Source organism: Scheffersomyces coipomensis, assembly GCF_036884675.1.
Source record: "Scheffersomyces coipomensis strain NRRL Y-17651 chromosome Unknown DFJ63scaffold_6, whole genome shotgun sequence".
Taxonomy (NCBI): Eukaryota; Fungi; Ascomycota; class Pichiomycetes; order Serinales; family Debaryomycetaceae; genus Scheffersomyces; species Scheffersomyces coipomensis.
The window spans coordinates 405,737-420,466 of record NW_027042897.1 but is presented as its reverse complement, the minus strand read 5'-3'; the positions used below and the strand labels follow the sequence as shown (position 1 = coordinate 420,466).

General features: G+C 30.8%; 10 protein-coding genes across 10 annotated transcripts; 2 read left to right on the top strand and 8 right to left on the bottom strand. All coding sequences in view use genetic code 12, as the record gives it.

The window, feature by feature from the left end:
• Positions 1-672: 672 nt before the first annotated feature.
• Positions 673-1,092, top strand: DFJ63DRAFT_314810 (uncharacterized protein; the record flags this gene model as incomplete). Its single annotated transcript, XM_064906431.1, has 1 exon — positions 673-1,092. One exon carries the CDS (start codon positions 673-675, stop codon positions 1,090-1,092), a length of 420 nt encoding a protein of 139 aa, XP_064760385.1.
• A 612-nt stretch (positions 1,093-1,704) lies between these two features.
• On the top strand, positions 1,705-2,334 carry DFJ63DRAFT_320423 (uncharacterized protein). Its single transcript, XM_064907186.1, has one exon. It carries the CDS (start codon positions 1,758-1,760, stop codon positions 2,181-2,183), a length of 426 nt encoding a protein of 141 aa, XP_064760384.1. The 5' UTR covers positions 1,705-1,757; the 3' UTR covers positions 2,184-2,334.
• A 422-nt stretch (positions 2,335-2,756) lies between these two features.
• On the bottom strand, positions 2,757-3,497 carry DFJ63DRAFT_314808 (uncharacterized protein; the record flags this gene model as incomplete). Its single annotated transcript, XM_064906430.1, has 1 exon — positions 2,757-3,497. One exon carries the CDS (start codon positions 3,495-3,497, stop codon positions 2,757-2,759), a length of 741 nt encoding a protein of 246 aa, XP_064760383.1.
• A 1,003-nt stretch (positions 3,498-4,500) lies between these two features.
• Positions 4,501-6,475, bottom strand: LAT1 (dihydrolipoyllysine-residue acetyltransferase). The gene has a single exon (XM_064904085.1). The coding sequence runs from the start codon at positions 6,313-6,315 to the stop codon at positions 4,891-4,893; it is 1,425 nt and encodes a 474-aa protein (XP_064760382.1). The 5' UTR covers positions 6,316-6,475; the 3' UTR covers positions 4,501-4,890.
• A 159-nt stretch (positions 6,476-6,634) lies between these two features.
• Positions 6,635-7,717, bottom strand: RNH35 (ribonuclease H2 catalytic subunit; the record flags this gene model as incomplete). The annotated part of the gene is made up of 1 exon (XM_064905218.1): positions 6,635-7,717. The coding sequence occupies one exon, from the start codon at positions 7,715-7,717 to the stop codon at positions 6,635-6,637; it is 1,083 nt and encodes a 360-aa protein (XP_064760381.1).
• Positions 7,718-7,821: 104 nt separating this feature from the next.
• DFJ63DRAFT_214370 (flavin adenine dinucleotide transporter) lies at positions 7,822-9,247 on the bottom strand. The gene has a single exon (XM_064904086.1). The coding sequence runs from the start codon at positions 8,955-8,957 to the stop codon at positions 7,926-7,928; it is 1,032 nt and encodes a 343-aa protein (XP_064760380.1). The 5' UTR covers positions 8,958-9,247; the 3' UTR covers positions 7,822-7,925.
• TOM7 (Tom7p) lies at positions 9,247-9,885 on the bottom strand. Its single transcript, XM_064904082.1, has one exon. It carries the CDS (start codon positions 9,729-9,731, stop codon positions 9,537-9,539), a length of 195 nt encoding a protein of 64 aa, XP_064760379.1. The 5' UTR covers positions 9,732-9,885; the 3' UTR covers positions 9,247-9,536.
• DFJ63DRAFT_320420 (putative nitronate monooxygenase) lies at positions 9,861-11,263 on the bottom strand. Its single transcript, XM_064907185.1, has one exon. It carries the CDS (start codon positions 11,055-11,057, stop codon positions 9,924-9,926), a length of 1,134 nt encoding a protein of 377 aa, XP_064760378.1. The 5' UTR covers positions 11,058-11,263; the 3' UTR covers positions 9,861-9,923.
• DFJ63DRAFT_214373 (uncharacterized protein) lies at positions 11,178-12,882 on the bottom strand. Its single transcript, XM_064904087.1, has one exon. The coding sequence runs from the start codon at positions 12,405-12,407 to the stop codon at positions 11,298-11,300; it is 1,110 nt and encodes a 369-aa protein (XP_064760377.1). The 5' UTR covers positions 12,408-12,882; the 3' UTR covers positions 11,178-11,297.
• On the bottom strand, positions 12,882-13,910 carry CYB5 (Cyb5p). The gene has a single exon (XM_064904081.1). The coding sequence runs from the start codon at positions 13,732-13,734 to the stop codon at positions 13,357-13,359; it is 378 nt and encodes a 125-aa protein (XP_064760376.1). The 5' UTR covers positions 13,735-13,910; the 3' UTR covers positions 12,882-13,356.
• Positions 13,911-14,730: the final 820 nt, after the last annotated feature.

The following is a 14,730-nucleotide window of genomic DNA, read 5'->3' as shown; positions in this document are numbered from 1 at the left end:
TTTATATATATATACTATATGTAGCATGTGTAAATTATGAGAGACTTCTAATAATAGACAGAATAGTTTAATTGAGTACTAATTTACTAAATAGACATGTTTCCTTATTAGGTCAACGGTACTGCAGTTAGTGTCATCTTATAATGTTAAACTGATAGATGACAGACAATAACACCAAAAAAATACGACGACATTGTCTATAAAATCAATCATTTATTTTGGTTAGAAACAGGGCTATAATTGAATGTCGTCGTAAAATAAATTAACCAGAATGTCGGGTGGTTAACTAGAGCGCGCTAAGCAACAATATGTACAGTGACCCAAGAAATGATCTAACCTGTAAATTGATCATCTATTTAAATCCCATCTCTAAAAAATAAAATGATATGGTACATATTGCATCTGGTATACGGAAAAAATTTATATAATGATGTATGTAGTTTAATTAATTTATTCGATATATGTAAATCATAAACATCGGATCATACCATATATCGATCTCTTTGATGTTTGATCTGACCTTATTTATTATATTGCGCCCCCACTCGTTATATACTTAAATAGATTATTTCCCTCGTTATTATCCATTTTTGCAACTCATGATAATATTTGCTCTATATAATTAACAAACAAACAAACAAACAAACAAACAAACAAATATCAACTACAACAATGTACATCAAAGAACTTGAGTCAATAAAAGATCAAGTTGAAAAAAGATTTATGGTAATGCCAATTGGTGCTGGTGGAGGAGCTTGGTATAGAGAAAGATGGTATCTTTTATTTTTATTCCTTATCCCACTTATATTAGTTGTATTCTTCGTATGGTGGAGAAGAAGAAGATTACGTAAACAATATATAAAGAAACATGGTTCAAATCAAATTTATTATGAAAATCATCCTCAACAACCAGTTACTGATGAAAATCCAGCTACTACAAGTTATATTCCACCATTAAATCCAAATGGAGCTAATTATACTAGACCAAATGTTCCACCTCCTCATGTTTATGCTCAAGAACAAGATGCTTATGGTAATGTGGTTCCACCTCCTTATTCCCCACCTCCTGAAGATGCTCATATTAAGAATTAATTAAATAAAATCCTGAAGGATTACTCATTATTAACGTTTTCATGATTTATGCTTTCTTACATACTATAGTATTACTATTATTATTATTATTATTATTACGATTATCATTTAACATTTAGCATTTCCCTTTATTTCTTTTTCTATATTATTATAATTACACTTTTATACCACTTAATATAATCATTATATTCTTTCAATATTATCTTGTAGACAGCTCATTGTATCGTGTGATCAGCCGTTCCATCTATTTCTATTCTTTCTCAGCCGCTCATAACAGAAGTGTTTAACACCTTATTCCAAATCCTCAATGTCAAACAATAATCTCTAATATACACCATCTATCAATAAACCAATCATCTCTCGTCAATCATTTTCACGTAAAATATTTCTTGATCTATATATATGATCTATAGAATTCAAAATCGGTCTTGGGTTTATATTTTCTTGTATACAGGTCTACAAATCACATGATCTCCAAACATCCAAACTTCAATACTAAACTCGATTTTAATGATGCAAGTATCCTGTATATAACAATAACCCTTAACAGTTAAGAAAAATCAAGGCCATGCTAAATTTCATTTCATAAATATATATTTAAAGGCAAAATAGGGTTCTTTTCTTTTCTTTAATTCAATTGATATATCATCCATTTACAATCAAAGATGTACGTTGAACAAGTTCATCATAGAGGATCTACTGTGACGGTTAATGCCGTCAAGAGATTTGTTTATTATAATAATAGTTCATGGTTTGGTAATAGATGGTACATGTTATTTTTATTACTTATCCCAGCTGCTGTTTTCCTCTTACTTTGTATGAGAAGAAGAAGAAGAAATGCCACTGCCATTCCAGTTGCTACTCAACAACCATTCCCTCAACAACCTTATCCAACTCAACAAACTGGGGGTACTTATTACAATCAACAAGACTCTGGTTATAATACAGGTTATGTTCCACCAAGTCATCCTCAACAATCTTATAATGCTGGTAATAGTTATCAACAAAGTGGTTATGGTCCATCTCATGTCACTGATGAAGTCCCACAATTCTCTAGACCAGAAGGTCCTCCACCAACTTATAAGTCTTAGATTTGATTTAAAAATAGAAAAATTTAAATTGCTATATCTTGAAAATTAAAAAAACATATATATACCCTGCTTTCTAGTCTTTTTCAAATCTTTTTTTTAACTTTTTAGTTCTTTGTTAGTTATTTAAAGTGATATTTATTTCGAATTTGATATGTTATTGTAGTTTTATTAAGCTATTATATTTAGTTGGTTTAAGAATCACAATCATGCTACAAATTCTTTTACTATCAATTGCTTGTGCATACCTTCTCACCACTACCACAATTTCTACTTTTGGGTTACCCCTTCGCATCGCTAAATTCGTGGGGGAAAAGAGAATAGAGAGGGGCGACATAAGGCTTTTAAAAAAATGATTTCTTTTTTTTAGGGAGGGTGCTGCTTTTAACCAAATATATACTTACTTATATATCATAATTATGACTTTAAAAACTATATAACATTAGACTCTACACGTCAAATATTACGTTGTAATTCTATAGATAAGATAATAAAAGCTTAATGTATAATAATCATTCTAAATAACCTTTCCTTATTATTCAACTTTTGCAACCTTCCATATATACCCATACAACATTATTCTTTATGGCTCCAAAATTTCTTTAACTTATATAGCCTACTACTTTTATTCCTTAATTTTATCATCTTTAATAAATCAGCTTTTAAATCTCCTAAACAATCTAATAAAAATTGATCTTCTTCTTCAGTATACCTTTCTTCCTCTTCATCAAAAGTTTCATAACCAGATGAATTACCTTGATCACCAGCATTTTCATCATTAATAGTGTCATTATTGACACTAATAGCATCATTACCATTATTATTATTATTAGCATGAGTCGGATTAACAACAACAGGGAAATAACCTAATTTCATTCTCATATCAATGGCTTGTTCCACTTCTTGTAATACTAATTTGATTTGTGGAAGTGGTAAATTAAGCATTATTTGATAATAATCACTATTATTCATGGGATTCAGTAATGTAATCTCTGATGAATTGGGTTGCAGTAAATAATCTGGAATTTCATGTGGCACTATATTACTTCTGGAATGAAAACTTCCATGATGAATCCAGCGGCTAAATTTTTGACGTATCGTTTTTCCAAAGGAATTGATGGTATTATAATTTATCGTTGTTTCATCAATAGCTTGATTGATTGTTGATTGATTTGATGTTTCAATTGGCCTTAAAGTTTGTGAAGTTGATGTAGTGGTAGTTGTTGCAGTATTGACATTGATGGGTCTAACATTAACTGATGGAAGTGTGAGTGTAACACCTGTAGAGGAAGTTTGGACCGTAATCGGTGAAGACATCTTTTAATTAAACCTTCTTTAATTCACAATCAAGAACAAGCTTTAAAATATACTTGTTTAGAGTTAGTTATGATAAAATTATAAACCATAGATTTATTTAGATTTCGATGTTTGCGCTACCAAAAGACGAATATTTTTTCAGATCTAGTTAACAAAGCCGCACTGAAAAATTAAAATACTAAAAAGATTTTGGCTGTAAATGTCTATTTACATATATTTCAAAGTCATATATTTCTTTTCAGTTAACTGAGGCTGAGTTGAATAATCCATTGAACCATCAGGTTGAAAGTGAAAATCATAGGCTAGAGATATTATGAATGGATTTCTATTATCAATAGTCATAAGATCTGCTTTGAAAGAGTTGTATTGTACCTACCGCCAATCCGAACCAGTCAGGGGCCACATCCACTTCCACTCTAGTAAGTTCTAGCCAGCCGATCATTACAACACCGGATGGCAAACAGTATTGGAGCCACTCTAGCTGTCCTGTTGTATATGATATACCTTTATAGATTGGGTTGGTCTATGAGTGGGTTGAAGGTGTTAGATTACTTACTTCGCGGTGAGTTGTGTTGTTCCAAAGTGATATTTACAGTCAGGCTTTATAGCTGATTAGTAACCTTTGACTTAATGGAGGAGATTGTGTTGGAAAGTCTTTACAAATACTCATTTCATGTTAGACAATCTTTAGTTCACTAGATAGAGGATAACATTCAGGAGTTTTGATGCTTATAGGATATTGTCATGAATAGACTAGGTTTATTTATTTACTCTTTCTCTCTATCTTGTCTTCTTCTATTTCTTTCTTTTCTGTTATAATTTCTTCTTTTACCTTTTCTTATTTTATCATATTGGTTAAATCCATCAGGCTTATACTGAAATTGACGCCTGCTAGCCTAAATGGCTAAAAAAATTAAGATTGACGATAAGAATGGCAAAATACGCTTAGTGTTAATTTTTGCAATCATCATTCGATCGATTCAATTTTTTAGAGCCCGGAGAAATAGGGAAAAAAATTGAAATCGATGCCTAAGTTGATGAACCACGATTCCAACAAACCAAAACATGTCGATACGATTAGTTAATGCCCACAGATGTCAATTGACTAGAAAAAAAATTGTATCGATGCCTATGACGGCGAAGTACGGTTCAATAATAGAACTGGTTATACAAAACTACGATAATTAATTTTTTTCAATTTAATTAATATTAACAAAATCACAAATTCTTAGTGAAAATAACTTATTATATATATATATATTGACAGTATTAGAGGTTAAATGTATATAGAATGCCATTATGTTGTTGCTGTTTTTTCTTTATTTTCAAATTTTTTTTTTTATATTTCATTTCAAAAAAATCTAATTAAACTAGATTAAATTTAAATTTAAATTTAAATTAACATTTCTAATGGATTTTCAATAATTCTCTTTAATTCTTTAATCCATTCACCACCAACAGCACCATCAACAGTTCTATGATCAAAAGTACCAGTAATAGTAATGACATCTTCAAAGACAAAACCTTGTTCATTAACATTTGAAGGAACAGCTTTTTTATCAACCGTACCAATAGCAACAATAGCAGATTGAGGTGGGTTAATAATAGAAGTAAAAGCAGTAACTGCATTATTCATACCTAAATTAGAAATACAAATGGTACCACCAATGAATTCTTCAGGATTTAATTTACCAATTTTAGCTCTTTTACCTAATTCTTTAATTTCATGAGAAATTTGACTTAAACCTTTAGCATGAGCATCTTTAACGATTGGAGTGATTAAACCAGTTGGAGTAGCAACGGCAACGGATACATCAACGTTTTTATATTGTCTAATGATACCTTCTTCACCTAACCAAGCAGAATTAACGGCTGGAACTCTTACTGAAGCTAATGCAATGGCTTTAATTAATAAATCATTAACAGATAATCTATATCTATCTTCAGCAGAACTATTTAAGGAAGCTCTTAATTTCAATAATTTAGATACTGAAATTTGTGATTGAATAATATATGTTGGAGATTGTTGAGTTGATTGTAATAATCTGGTAGCGATAGTTTTTCTCATTGAAGTGATTGGAATATCTTCATAAGAAGCACCAGCTGGGGCAGCAACTGGAGTAGCAGAAGGAGCAGCAGCAGCAGGAGCTGGAGCCTTATAGTTTTCAACATCTTTAGCAATGATTCTTCCGTTTGGTCCGGTACCTTTGATATTCTTTAAGGCAATACCTTTATCTAAAGCAATAGTTTTAGCTAATGGAGATGCAAAGATTCTAGTAGTTGGAGCGGAGACAGTGGATGAAGCACTTGGGGTTGGAGCAGCAGCAGCAGCTGGGGTTGGAGCAGGTTTAGATTCTTCCTTTGGAGCTTCTTCAGCAACTGGAGCAGCAGGAGCAGCTTCACCAGCATCAGCAGCAGTGAAATTTTCAAAAGCAGCTACATCAGAAGCTTCTTCAACGTAGACAGCAATTGGTTGACCAACTGGAATATCTTTAGCTCCAGAATCGACTAAGATCTTAGCTAAAAACCCTTCTTCTTGAAATTCAAAATCCATAGAAGCCTTATCAGTTTCAATTTCAGCAATGGCTTCACCTGGACTCAATTCATCACCCACTTTTTTAGACCAAGAACCCAAGTTACCTTGGGTCATGGTTGGAGATAAAGCAGGCATATTGATGACAGTATGAGCAGGGAATTTACCTGATGAATATAATCTTGCCAATTGGAAGCTGGTATTAGTTAAACTATATTGTTTATGAGCCATGGCACGAACAGCCATGGCAGCTGAAGATCTTGAAGCAGCTAAGAAGGCAGACATTGTATGTATATGTTTACTATGAATAGATTATATGATGCTGAGGAGGAGGATCGATCTTGTACTTCACACAGCAATTGACAAATATTGATTGATTAAATTTCTTCTCAGTTCAGTTCTTCTTCCTTCTTCTTCCTCCAAATCTCTTCTGTTGATTTTTAGCGCTCTATAATTTTTTTTTAAACGTTTTTTTCCGAGAGCGAACAAAAATAAATTTTTGGGAAATGAACTCGGAACACATCGATGCGCAGACTCATTTGTCGGTATTTAATGGCCGACAATTTATCTAATATAGTATAGTGTATATATTTAAACTATAACTCTAAAGGTTAACTATATCTGAATTATAATACAGTTTATCTATAAATGATGGTATAACCTTTTGGCTAGAATTGGGGGATGTTCCATTAAAAAAATTACCCACATCATTATACCCTTTCTCTTTCTTCATACATTGTTGTTCATAGATTACATTCACTCCATCATGTTTAATTAAACTATCTTTAGCAGTTTGCCATGAAAATCGAATAAATCCATAACACCATCCAAATACTTTATCAACATTTGAATTTAACCATTTAGATGTATTGGGATCACTAGGATATCCTGATCCTAATTTATGATTATTTAATATTATGACATTCTCATTATACCATTTTAAATTTTGATCTCGAGTAACTTTAGCAACAATTGATGCAGTACTTACTATAGGATATATACTATCAGCTTTTTTTGCTACCGTTATATCAATCCCGGGGAATATTTTACTTAATTTAGTTTGATAGGTTTGAGGAGGTCCAACCGTATCAACATAGACTTTAGTAAGATTAACTCCTTGGGATATCACTAATTTAATTAAATCAATAGTAGTATCATGAGCTTGTTCATTTAAATTATATACTTTACCTGATCCTTTTAACATCCCACTTGATATATCTCGGGCTGTTAATGTAGTGGTAGCCCATCCCACTTGTTCATGTAATTCTTCATTATTATTTTCAATTAAATCAAATAATTCTTGTCTTCTTTCTTCCTTTAATGTTTTAGAATCAGCGAAACCATACTTCTTTTGTAATGAATTCAGAAAATTCTCTAATGCATATGCAACTCCATATACCATAGCTCCTAATACAGGCCCTCTACCTGCTTCATCTACTCCAAGTACCACAGAACTTTCTTTATCATCGAGAATGGCTTGCGGAATGGGTGAACTATATGTTGATGATTTGAATTGTAATGGATTTTCAATCGTAGTTACTGATAATGGGAAGGTGCTGGTACTACCATTGGTATCTTCTTCTATTTTTCTCTTTTTTGGAATGGGTTGATCTTTTTCTTGTTGTTCAGGATCGATATTCTCAATATCAGACAATGGATCTTCCGATACAGATCTACTCCTTGTCATTATACCTATATTTATACCTTTCTTCTATGTCAACTAATATACAATTGAATCAAAAGTTGAAAATTTATATGATAAACGCGTCTGGTGTAAACAAAAAATTGTCGCGACATAACTTCAACCACTTATGATATGACATATACCTACAAATGAACACCATCTTCTATGTATATACATTAACTCTTCTCTATAATACAAGGTCTATATCAATTTAACTTAAATAATTCTTTACACTTTCATAAACTACAAATGTAACACATGTAGCAGGAACAACTCTTACAATATTAGCACTTAACCCTTTATAAAATCCTTTTAATCCACCTTCATTCACATAAAGATCCTTGGCCACATCAAATATCGATGCCTTAGCATCACCTTTTATAATTTGTAATCGTGATCGTAAAACTTGAGTAGGATACATTATTATCATACTGAAGATTTTCGAAATCCCCGAACAATAAATATATTGAATAGTAGTTAATTGATCATTCAATTTATGTTTCTTATCGTTATTAACATACGATTTTAAATTATCATAAATGGTGAATTGAATACTAGCTTGGAAAATCAGAGCTAAACTTGGAATTAACCCTTTCCAAAAACTAAAAATACCTTCATTCCGTAACATAGTTCGAACTCCATCGGATAATGATTTATAACTTTCTAACTCATTACTTGAACTACTTAAAAATCGAGTCTTTAAAACCCATATAGGATTAGTTATGATTGAAGTACTTATCCCTGCCATAGAACTAGCTGTGAAATAATAGATCGATGATTGATTCGATCCTAATATAGTTTTAAATTCAGAATATAATGTGAAATATAACGACCAAGCTGAAACATTCCCAATTAAATTAGGTACGATCCCTCTATAAAATTGTTTGATAACATGAGTAGGATAATATCGATTAAGTATGCCACCTTTATGTTTAAATAATTCCCAATCAAGGATCGAATCTTGTTTGATTTTTTGAATCACTTGAATTATAGAATCAAAACGGACTTTTTTAGATGAGGATGGAGTCGGATTTAAATGGGATAATTGTAATCGAATCTTGATTAAATCTAACGGATGGCCAATCACTGTTGTCATGAATCCAGCTGATAATCCAGCTATGATATCAATTTGTCTAGGATCAGTGATATACCGTCTCGGTATTGATGAAAGGTTGGTTGTGAGAGTAGTAGTAGATGATGAGTCAGAGGCAGGTGATGCCACTGTAGTTGATGGTTCAGTCATATATGTACATGTTCCTCTTTATGGAATGCAATGATTATGGGATTAGTTGTTGTAGTTGTATATAGTATCAATTCGTAGTTAGTTATTAATAATTGCTTAGTACGCAAAATTAAAAATCAAGAAAAAAAAATCTGATGGCTATTGCTGCTGCTGCTGCTGCTAGAACTGTAATTGTAACTGTAATTTGGTATATCCTAACTTCGGATTGACACTATTATGAATAGTTGAATCTTACAGGAAGTTACCCTAGCTACATATGCTACTTCTTATTTAACATATGCTTTTTATATATTTTATCTATTTTTATTGTATTTTCATTGAAAAAGTAAGCTAAACAGTGAATATTAAATATACTATATACAAAGGATTATCACTATGATAGTAGTAATAACAATATCAGAGTGACTTGTATCGTCTCATCTGATTGTCATCACATTACTTCTCATAATTAAACCCATCACTTACGGTATCCACCTTCAACCATTACCCTTTCGTTCTTCAAATACAAATCTTCGTCATAATAATCCTAATCATCAAAAAGTTAATCATTGCTCAAAACTGAATTCAGCTTAATCAGATCTAAGCAGATGGGAAAGGACTTAATAAATTGAATAATGATGGTTTATTACTTGAACTTGACCATCCTAAATATAATACAAATGGTATGAATCCATAATGAGCAATAACTTTAGAATAATCTAAAACCTTGGCGATTCTTTCTTTGGATTCATCAGATAAAGTGAATTGATATTTGTTAATTGGTGAGTCTGACATCGTATTACTATGTGATATGTGTTGTATATGGAGTTTGATCTAGTTAGTCTTGCTTTGGTACTGAAGCTATTTTTAAAAAAATTTGATTTCTTTTCAACAAAAAAATTATACCAAATTTCTTGATTACATAAGAAATTACAAATACAAAACAAAATTATTATTATTATAACGATAAATTGCAAAAACTATACACTATAAATCTTTTACTAAACTTTGGAAAATGTCCTTGGTTGAAGTTAATGTCAAATCAGTTTGGAAATAATTCTGTCCCATTAAATAAAATCCAATATCTAATGATGTTGATAAGGTTTTATTCAGTTTTAATGTCCTATAAGCATTATATAATATCCCATATGGAGGTAAGTCATCAGATGGATGATTATATTTGATTAATCCCTTTATGAAATCAGTTTGGATTGCTCTCGCTCTTTTACCAGAAACAATATCTATTAAAATGGTTGGTTTGTAATCATGTGATTGGAGTAAGGATTTTAAATATGATTTATTATTGGTTATTTCTGGGGAAGTGAGGAATACGGTACCTACTTGAACAGCCGAAGCATCTGAATCAAGATAAAATTTAACCGTTTTAGAATCCATTATCCCCCCTGTTGGAATCAAATCAATCTTATCATGTAAATCATGTTGGTGTAAGTATTGTTTTGATTTTAAGAATAATGCTAACGTTGATAAATTCTCATCGAAATCTTTAGAAGTTATGAAATTTCCTCGATGACCACCGGCTTCAAATCCTTGACATACAATCCCATCCACTCCTAATTTCCCTAAGATTTCCGTCTCTTGTAATGATGTTGATGTAACCCAAATTTGAATGCCAGCCGCTTGGAATTTTAATATCGTTTCTTTAGAGGGATAACCGAAATGGAAACTTATCACCGCAGGTTTCAACTCCTTCGTAAGATAATCAATCAATTCTTCATTATGTTCATACTCTTTAAATGATATATTCCCATTCTTAAAATATTCATCCTCAGATACATCTCCCACATTAACATTAAGAACTTTACTATATAATTCAAACCAATTTTTAATTTGAGTAGGAGTAACACCCTCCACAATTTCATGACAAAAGAAATTCAAATTAGTTATCGATTTATTCAAAACATTATATTTCTCAATTAATGATTTTAATTGAATCAACCCCTGAGATTGAGTGAAATTTATCGTGGAAATTGGTAATGATCCTAAACCTCCATTATTAGTTATTTCAGTAGCTAATTCCACCGTGGATGTCCCTGCCATTGGAGCTTGGATTATAGGATATTTCAATCCCAATCGTTTACAGAATCCAACACTCTTACTCATGTCGTTTGATATCTACAGAGATGAGAGGGTGGAAACGTGGAGTGGGATTTCAATGGGGTTTATATATATTTGTAAATTTTGGTTTGTGGAGATGATGGAATTTTTATTTTGTTTACGGGTTGAAGGGACCGCTAAAATATTTCAAAGTCCGAAACAATATAAACTACACAGCAATTATTAAAAACAATTAAATATAAAAATTAACAACAATAAAAAAAGGGGAGATTAAAAAAGTTAGAATTAGTTATTATAGTATGTAGTAAGAGTAGTATTAGGAGTTATTTCACTTACAGTTTCAGTTGGAGTTTCACTTTCATCTGGAGTGATAGATTCAGTTTCAATTTCTTCAATCGCATCATCATCATGATAATATTCAATGAAATGATCATTATCTTGAGGTAAATCAACCGCAGTAACCATATTTGGTACCACTTCATAATCATCATCACCATCTTCAAATAAAACCAAATTTGGATCATTACCATCTTCTTCAATTGGCCAGAAACTTAATTCATCATCATCATCAATTGAAGTTTGATGACCTAATTTTGGACATTTAAGATTTTCTTTCTTATTGACCATACATTTCAATTGAACTTTATTTCTTTGATTAACATGAAATGGTTTAATTGGCTTATAAGGATATTGTCTTAAATAAGTTGGAGTAAGAGGGAAATAATGACTGAAATAACCAAGTTTAAGAGTTCTTTGTTTTAACCCAGAAACTTTAATACTAGTAGTTCTAATTTGAGCCAAAAGAGTTTCTTTTGGACCTACATCACAACCAATTGATCCACTTAAAGTACCACCAGCAGTAACTTCTAATCCAAGAATAGGAGTTAAACCTAAAGGTAAAGTCCATTTAAGAGATCCACTAGTACCAGCATTAGCATCAACGGAATAACCTTGTTTATAACTTGATTTTTGATTGGAACGATTATGACGACAACCACCTAAACTTGACCAAACATTATCTGAAGTTTTAGTTTTAATATTTTCAAAACTAATTTGAACAAATTTATCTGATTTTTTCATTTTTTCAGAACTAGAATAATAATCTCTTTCAGGATCATAATGACCTTTTGTTTTATCAGATTTAGTAAGTTGATTAGCTAACGATTCACTAACAATAAGACTTTTATCATCTTCAATTCTTATAATTCCATATTTATATAAATCAGCCGTGGAAACTTGATCATATGATTTAACGGTTTTGATGTTTTTATTATCATTATAAGCTCTAACTAAGGCACTGGGACGTTTATAATCTGTTTTACCTCTGAATAACACAGCTGAGGTTTGTTGTGCATAGAGAAAACTTGCAATTATCCATAAAGTAAATAATTTCATTTTGATTTTGGATAGAAAGTTGGGAAAAGAGATGTAATTATTTTTAAAAAGAAGGATGTTTCAAATTACATGATTTATATATAGTTGGCAACAACATCATAATCAATGAGAGGTACTTCTATCCAACTAAAGCATGTATAAATACTAAAGGTTAAACCAAATGGAGTAAAAATAGTTGCAAAAAAATAGCAAGAGCAACACAGTCTTAAGCAGAATATGACAATTTTGTTTGGGTTTACGCACTGTTTAAAAAATGAGCCAATAAAAAAATAATTAAATTTAATTACTAACAAAGAAAGAGATAGAATATAGGAAGATATTGATAGAAAGTATAGGTAGTTGTTTCCTATATGATGGTTGGGTAAGTGTAAGTACATTGTATAAAGGTATATACCAACTTTTACCGTATAATCCAATAGTTGCAGTCCATTTATTCCTTATAATTCGACTTATACGATGAAAAATTGACTCTATTTCTTATCAGAACACTTTCTTGTCGTTTAGCGCTCATCAAAAACTCAGAGTGGGAAAAAAAAATGGAATCAGATAACAAACAAAAAGCAAACCCATAAGAATTGATCAGTAATATCAGTATTCAACGTGTTTATAGTATGTTCAACGAGATTTAATGAACAAATGAGTAAATGTAATGGATAGATCATTAATCGAACTTTCGATTCATATAGTTTGATTCAATAGGTGTGATATAATATTAATCGTAAATCAACAGTAGAAACATTTTTTTATTGTAAATTAAATTAATACTGATAATTCAAAACTATATAACATATAAAAAGGATTGAATATTCTAAACTAGAGATGAGGGGAAGGTTGGAAGCGATTATAATAGTACCATCATATGTTATGATGGTACTAATATGAAGAACTAATTAAATAGAATTAAACAGTTATGAGATTTGATGGATGAATGATTGATTCTTCAATTAATCTATTTAAGTTGTAAGAAATAATAAGCACCGGATGCAATTAAAAACACAACAACAGCAATCAAAGGGAATGAAGTAGAACTAGATTCACCTCCAGTTCTATCCATAATAGATGTAGTTTCCTTAACCACACCACCTTCTAATTTACCAACCAATAAACCAGATAAAATTTCATGAGCATCATCAGAATGACCAATATCATTGAAAGCTTCAGTAGCATCGGAACCAGCCACATCAACCACAACTTCTTCACCTCCTGGATGTTCATCTAGATATTTAGTAACATCGTACACTCTACCATTATAAACAATCCATAAATCATCAGTGGTGTTATGTTGAGATACTTCATCAATAGTGTATGCTTTTAATTCTTGTGACATTTTAGATATTGTTTTTGTTTTATATGAACGTGATTAGACAGGAGAACTATTTGCAATGACTGATAAATGGTCTATAATATAAATAAAAACAACAGTTCTTCTTCTTCTTCAACTTGTTTAAATCAAAAAAAGGTTTTACGATTTTCTGAAATTTTTAAATTCTTTTTTTTTTTTTTAATTTTATTTTATTTTATTTTTGTTGACACTGTTTCCTTTTTTTGGTAAAAGCGTGTGAGTTTTTTTTTTTTGGCTCGGGATATTTTTACCTTAAATGACTGCAATTTTCAGTTAGTTATAGATAAAGTGATAATTGATAAACAGTTATTTTGGTGGTGGTATGAGTTATAGATAATAATCTTATATAGTAGATAATAATCTGTCAAATCTCTGATTTATTTATAGACTATACGTACTTTATATATACTTTAGTCTAGGTAAATATGATCTGATTCTACTAAGAATTATCAAGTGATATTTTAGTTTTTACTTCTACATTCTACATTCTAAACCAACAAGATTAAGTTTATTAATAACAAAGTTTTTTATACGTTACATTCATGTGATAACAAACAGACTTTCTTCATATGATAAAAATTTAATTTGGGTCGATAAAGCCGAGTTCTCTTCTCTGTCGATGAAATTTTGGAGGTATGGAGGCAAGGTCGTGTATACGATCAAAAACAAATACGCTACCAATTTACATCGATATAATCATATATTAAGCCTTTTTGTTAGCAAGTCTAATATGACCCATATATCTATCAAATCTCTTCTTGAATCTAGAAGTTGCAGTTTCTTTCAAATCATCTAATGTCAACTTTTCATCATCATATATTTCCTTAAGACTTAGAAATGTATAATCAGATGCTTGTCTAACCTCAACGCCATATTGATTGAAATCATTAAAGGTTAAATATCTCTGACCCAATTCACCAACCACAGCATATTTACGATTAATTTCCCCATCTATTTCTTCATTCAAACTTAACACGATTA